Raw genomic sequence first — 6,863 nt, 5'->3', positions numbered from 1 at the left:
GAGTATTGGCTTTGATATCTTGTACTGACTGGTTTTGTTTGTATTGTTGAGTTTTGGGTGATCTTGCTCTAATGCTAGAGTGTGGTGTACTCGTTGTTTTGTGTAATGAAATTTCATTCATTAAAAAACAAATGAAGTGTAAATGACTAATAGCTGCTACATATTGCTGCTAGGAGCAACTAAAACATCATTATGCAGCAACTTTTTAGGCAGGCTCTCTGATAGGCTCCCAGGCGACTCTAGATGCCAATGGAAAGGCATAATGGTTGTTAATAGCACTGAAATATTGTAGGAGGGGTCGTTTACACAATCACAATTGTACTAATTTCCTGAAATTAAAATTAAAAATGAAGGCAGATTACTATACATAGATCACGTTTGGAAGTGGTCCTTTCTGATTGTGATGTGGTGGACTGTGATTGGCAGATATATGAGCTGGATATAAGCCTTGTTTTCGAAATTACACTGAAGATCATAACATTGAAGGGCCCCATGAATTCACGAATTGCTTAGGCTATACTTTTCATCAAGTCCAAATCACTGGAGCATAGAACATGATAGGTTTCTGTCATCCTACAATTCCCCTATTAAATTTATCTTCTTTTTTATCTTTTTATGTTTCTTTCATTTCTGTAATAAAGATTGCTGACACTAGGAGATGCCAGCACCGAGGTCCACTTGTTAGAGAAAAAAACATGCATAGAGACAGTGACAAGGGCAACGGGCTCTTTCTTTTCAATGTCATTAAGAATGCCCCTTAGCTAACAACAGCTCATAAGAAAGGGCCAATAATAATAATGATTAATTATATGTATGTTAAAGACCAAGTGATATAGAGAGTTATATCCATTTCATAGTTCGAATTAAATTTTACAGCGCAACGGTATATATAATGTTACATCATTTAAAAATTTAAAATGCATGAAGAAGGGCCGGGCCACACACCACCCGAAGATCGGCCAAGCCAATCTTTTCAACAAAACTAGTAGGTTTTCTAGCAGAAAAGAGCTGTTAAGCCCACTGGTCAGACCAGACAGGTCATGAATATAGAAAATGGGTCACAAACCGTCCTTTAGCAGATGTTTTGCCCAAGCGTAGCATCACCGAGAAAAAACTCATAAGCGTGTGATAGTCTCCCATGCCAACTCATGTAACCACAATTTCAAGCCTTGCAAGCCTCTCTAACAATCTTGGAGAGAGAAAATGCCCACGTCATAAACAAACTTTTGGTGGGATTCCCCAATAAAACCTAGAGAACACGTACAAGTCCGTAAAAGCCAAAAGGGACCTAAGGTAAAAGCTCCAGGTATGCATTATCATGACCTAAAAACCAAGCAATACTTCTTTATTGACTTAGGCGTCAGAGTAGACTCAACAATCCTCCGCCGGTCGATGGCTCTCTCTAATTTTGCTTCCTCTTTGTAGGCTCCTCTTTGATAGACGGACGTGAGGTCATTGTCGATTTAAGAAACAACACATGACTTAGCAATGTAGATAACATATACACAGTTAGATATTTTAAAGTCAGTCCACATAATATAAGATGATTGCTTGAGCAATGATTTTGGAACCGATGAAACTCATAATTGAGCATCGAGGGCCAGGTCTATGGAATTTAGTATGAAAACGAACCCGGCAACGTCAAGGATAAGCATGCAAAATATTAGCTTCGGGTCTCAAATTTCTTAAGAGGACACTATTTAATTTGTCGCATCATAGATGGGGTAGCTTGTGCGACCAAAAAGGAGTATCATTTTGGGTTCTCGTGACAGCTTTTTTCAACATTCAATTATTTTATAACATAAGACAACTTCAACTTCTGGTTTTCTGTATGTACAATGATGCATTTCTCACCTCAAGAACATGTCAAAGGAAGTACCAAAATCTTCATCTTCATAAACTCTGCGGGTTGCGTGCATGAATGTTTACTCATATTATATATACAAAGAATATCAGTTTAATTAACCCATCAAACAGTTTGCTGTGAGATGGAGTTTAAGAGGATGATATGACATTTAGTACCGTTGCGAAATTAATGAAACAAAATATGAGTTATATATCACTATATAGAGATGTGAAACATAATCATTAATTTTCCCAAGTATTGTCCTCTCTCAATTGATGCAAATATATTGGAGAAGCACATGGCTTGTTTTCTTGTTATCAAGATGAACTAATTCATGAGAAGACGTTGAGATGTCATTGTTACTTCCCAAGTTTCTTGGCATTATTTTCTCAAGCAAATTAATGAAATATTTCTTGGGTTAATAAAACTCAAAAAAAAAAAAAAGAATTGGTTAAGATAGCTGTAAAATCAAACCATTAATGTTCATCATGGGGTATGTTTTGGGGCTAGCCAGCGTGATCAACTATAGATGACATGCATGTGTCTGATTTATCTACAAAATCCACTGGAGATGACTTAAAATATTTCTTTTTGTCGTGAGGAATCCAAACCAAATCACGAACCAATTAAGTCAGGTGGCTCATTGCAAATTGCTTGCAAGCGAAGATTTGGAATGGACACAAATGGATAGTACTATATTGTTTACGGGCATTTTCGCGGCCCAGATTCGTGTGGATCCACCCTCTTATCCATGAACTTGGTTGGGTCCGGATGTCTTTGCCTACCAGTTGTTGTCACATATGTCAAATCATTATAGGAGCTTCGGTAATTCCACCCGGCTCTTCTGATTTAAGTATCGGAGGCTCTTTAGTTTTACGGGAGCCAACATTTTTTCAATAATTTTCTGTTTGTTTTGCAAGAGTCTGTCATCCTGTCCGGCCATCCGAAATTATGCTTCAACAATACTTTAACCTCAGGCAAAATGTTTATGCTAATTTGTGTTCCTCTTCCAATGGCTTTACTTAGATGTGCAAAAGCATTGGTTGATGACCCTACTGAATAGATTAATTCAAATTTGTCAACTGAATGACCTTGTGAATGCTAATGTTGGGGGACCAATTGCAGGACAGATGTGATATGTCTTTTCCATGTTCTGTGTAACCTAATAAACTTGAAAATGATTTGGCTTTGATCATAAAGACTGCTCTTGGCTCCCCAATAGATGCAATTTAAGACCTGGGTAAGTAAACAAACCACATAATAATTTCCCAAATAATTAATTAAATAGGTGCCAACTGGTCTGCAATCACTGTGTACAGGCTTTTGAAGAATTGTAACCACTTTTATGGTTAGTTCAACAAAACTCAAAACTAATATCTTGCAAACAACTGCACATTGATTAACTTATTATGAATCTTGAGAGGTTCAGAAAAAGCTGTAAAGAGCAGCAATGATTGGTCTCTCACCTTGAGGGCTCTCCAACTTGGTATTAGATAGGACTCATTAGCAGTAAAGGCACCAAGAATAGTGAAAGGAGGGTCCATGAGAGGGCTGGCAGTGGCACCACCACCAATCCCCACGCTTTCTCTTGCTTCAACAATGTGATAATTATAACTATCTTGACCTAGTTTTGATGGTGTTATTTAGAGATGACAATTTTTTATACAACCCACAAATTCAGCACAAACCTAACACAAATTAGCCTATTAGGATTAAAAAATTTAATTAAATGGGTAGAGTTATGGTTGACTTATATAATTTTATACTCATATATCAACGCAACCCGAATTCGACACACGACATAAGGGATGTCAATTTTTGACACAACTCGTAAATTCGATACAAACTCAATATGAAATTAGCGAGTTAAGGTCAAGAAATTTGATTCGTTTAATATTTAAATAGGCCGGGTTATGATTTACTTATATAAAGTTATATATTCATTTTTTGATATTACTCGAATCTGACACGTAAACACGCATGGACCCTTAGAGTCATTATCATCCATGCCCTCCTCACATTAGCCAAAAATAGTACCCCTCACAAGAGGGTGTATGGCAGACCTCAACCCCTCCATGTTACAACTTCCCCAAGCCTGTCCTCTGTCCCCACTTTAAACTTTATAAAACCCCACATCATCCCTAAATCCTTAATCCTCATCAAGTCCTTCACCACCTTCATTGCCTCCTCAATCCTGATACCTTGCTTTCAACCCCATTTCTTCTTCTATCAATTCTCCCAATAATTTGTTGTAGTACCCAGATCATTCTTTTCTTCCCATCCTACCAAAAACACATAAAAATGTGTTCCGCTAAATTGAAATGGCAGAGGGGGGCTAATGCTAGCCTGACAGTCGCTCAAATCAATGGCCGCCCTGTCCTTCAGCCAACTTGCAACCAAGTTTCTAGCTTAGAAAGACGCAATTCAGTTAAGAAGACTTCCCCAAAAATCCCTTCTCCACCATCTCTTCCTTCACCAACTGATACTGCTAATCCTAAAACAAAGCCTTTTTCATTGTCCCCCCCTGTCTCACCCAAGTTAAAATCACCTAGGCCACCAGCGCTGAAGAGAAACAATGATCCTGATGGGCTGAATTCTAGAGCTGAGAAGGTCTTGACACCACAATGCTCCACAAAGCAGGCGAGTTCAATAAAAAAGTCAAAAAAATCTGGTGGGGTTGCAGCTGCAACTTCTGTTGAGACCTTCCAATTGAAATATTGTTCCTCCATGATAATTGAGAACCCGGGAAGGATAGCAGCCGCCAGGAGGGAACATGTTGCAATGATGCAAGAACAACGAAAGATAAGAACTGCCCATTATGGAAGAACAAAATCTTCCAAGTATGAAGGGAAGGTGGCTCCTCTTGAGTCATTGAGTGCTCAGGAAGAAAAAAGATGTACTTTTATCACACCTAATTCAGGTATGGAAACTTAGCTTCTTTCTATGGACATAGATAAATATCTTATGATGGAAATTAGAAACAAAGCTTTATGATTTGTTTATGGTGTTGTGCTTGCAGATCCTATCTATGTTGCTTATCATGACGAAGAATGGGGAGTTCCTGTCCATGATGATAAGTAAGCTCTCTCTCTCTCTCTCACACACACACACACACACAAACACACCCACATTGAAAACTGATTACTGACAACTATGATCTATGCACTGTATGTGCAGACTGTTGTTTGAATTGCTAGCGTTGACTGCTGCACAAGTTGGATCAGATTGGACTTCAGTCTTGAAGAAACGGCAATTGTTTAGGTGGGTGTGATTTCAAGGCCATTTTTTTTTTTTTTTTTGGTAAGGTTAAATGAAATTATTAACCTGATGCTTTCCTATATTTTGTTTTTCACAAATAACATCTAACAAAGTGCTTCTGGGAATTCTTTTTCCAGGGATGCTTTTTCTGGGTTTGATGCAGAAATTGTTGCCAGATTCACTGAAAAGAAGATAACTTCAGTTAGCGCTGAGTATGGCATAGAATTAAGCCAAGTTCGAGGAGTTGTTGACAACTCCAACCGTATTCTTCAGGTAATGAAACAAACGTTCAACCTCTTTAATGCAACTACCCCCATTATGAAGTACTCCCAAGTCCCAACCTACCTTTTTATGTCTTAACTTATCATAAGCTGCAAAATGTAATATTTTCTTATCCTTTTTTTTTTTTTTTAACAGATTAAGAGAGAATTTGGGTCATTTGACAAGTATTTGTGGGGATTTGTGAACCACAGGCCCATTTCCACCCAATACAAATCATGCCACAAGATCCCTGTGAAGACCTCAAAATCAGAAACCATAAGCAAAGACATGGTGAAGAGGGGTTTTAGATTGGTTGGCCCTACGATCATTCACTCACTAATGCAAGCCGCTGGCCTCACCAATGACCACTTGATCTCTTGTCAGCGACACCTCCAATGCGCCGCCGACCGTCCCGCAGTAGCCACCACTTTATAGAATCACATGACAAGATGACAAATTCATAAAGCATAAGCAATAGTAGCTGATTTTCTAACTAAAGAAAGAAATTGCTTTTCGTAATTCTTAGTTGTGTGTAGTGGGATGTAATAAAAAGTAGTTTTGAAGACAGAATCGATAGGATGAGATGGATAAGAATGAGATGATTAGAAAGAAGAATAAAGGCAATTGAGAGGAGAATCAGAGGGACAGGCAGCATGTGCAGAAGGGCAGGCAATGGCATGTGTGTGGTGTGGTGTCAATGGCTCTCAATACTTATGACCACCACCACCCCACCCCACCCCACCCCACCTTTATTTCCTTCCTTTTATCAGACTGCAAAGGATAATCAGATCACAACTGGTGGCCCAGCCCCCGTATCTTCTCCTTTCCTTGGACTGGATAACAATTATTAATTCTGTGCTCCAAGGTTACAGTGTTTTTTTTTATATCTATAGTCTATACATATACTCACAAGAAGAAACTCTGCTCCAAGGTAACATGTCTTTGTTTCCAAGTTGTAAGCCGTAAGGAGAAACAAGTTTGTTGTAAGCTAATGTCAAGTTTGACTGTCTGAGTGTTTTTTCTTCTTTCTTTGTACTGAATAAATAGATTTGTACTAATATGAAGCATATTTTCCATGGCTTGCTTATTTCTTTACCACAAAACTTCTTTTCTTTCTTTAACTTTCGTGCAGCAAAGTAGCACAAGTATATGTATGATGACAGCTAAATCATGCCTTTTAACTCCATGAAAAGTAGCATTGGAGGGGAATCTTAGCCATGGGGTTGAGGGGCCTTAGCTTGCTGACATTCCCAAGATATGCCATCTTTTTAGCAGCAACAAACAATAAACATGGGATTTCCTCAATGCCTGTGTATGCAATCATAAATGCAATTGTATGCATGCGCATACAAGTAGGGTCGAAATTGGAATAACAGTTGTCATTCAAGTGATGAATATTTAAAGTGAATTGATGTGGTAATAATCCAGTTTATGAAATCATAAGCACAAGAAATTTGACAACTAATATAGATAATTAAAAGGGTTTTTACGAACTTCG

At 38.2% G+C, this 6,863-nt stretch overlaps 1 protein-coding gene across 1 annotated transcript; it reads left to right on the top strand.

Moving 5' to 3' along the window:
- Positions 1-3,999: 3,999 nt before the first annotated feature.
- LOC132170588 (DNA glycosylase superfamily protein) lies at positions 4,000-6,452 on the top strand. Its single transcript, XM_059581610.2, is given in 6 exon segments — positions 4,000-4,766; positions 4,866-4,923; positions 5,024-5,107; positions 5,242-5,377; positions 5,522-5,754; positions 5,756-6,452. Coding segments are annotated over 6 exon segments (1,161 nt in total). The 5' UTR covers positions 4,000-4,147; the 3' UTR covers positions 5,787-6,452.
- The last annotated feature ends 411 nt before the right edge of the window (positions 6,453-6,863 follow it).

Source organism: Corylus avellana, chromosome 1 (assembly GCF_965113065.1).
Source record: "Corylus avellana chromosome 1, dhCorAvel1.hap1.2, whole genome shotgun sequence".
In the NCBI taxonomy this organism is placed as follows: domain Eukaryota; kingdom Viridiplantae; phylum Streptophyta; class Magnoliopsida; order Fagales; family Betulaceae; genus Corylus; species Corylus avellana.
Note: the sequence above shows the minus strand (reverse complement) of the source record. Positions and strands in the feature narration are given on the sequence as shown.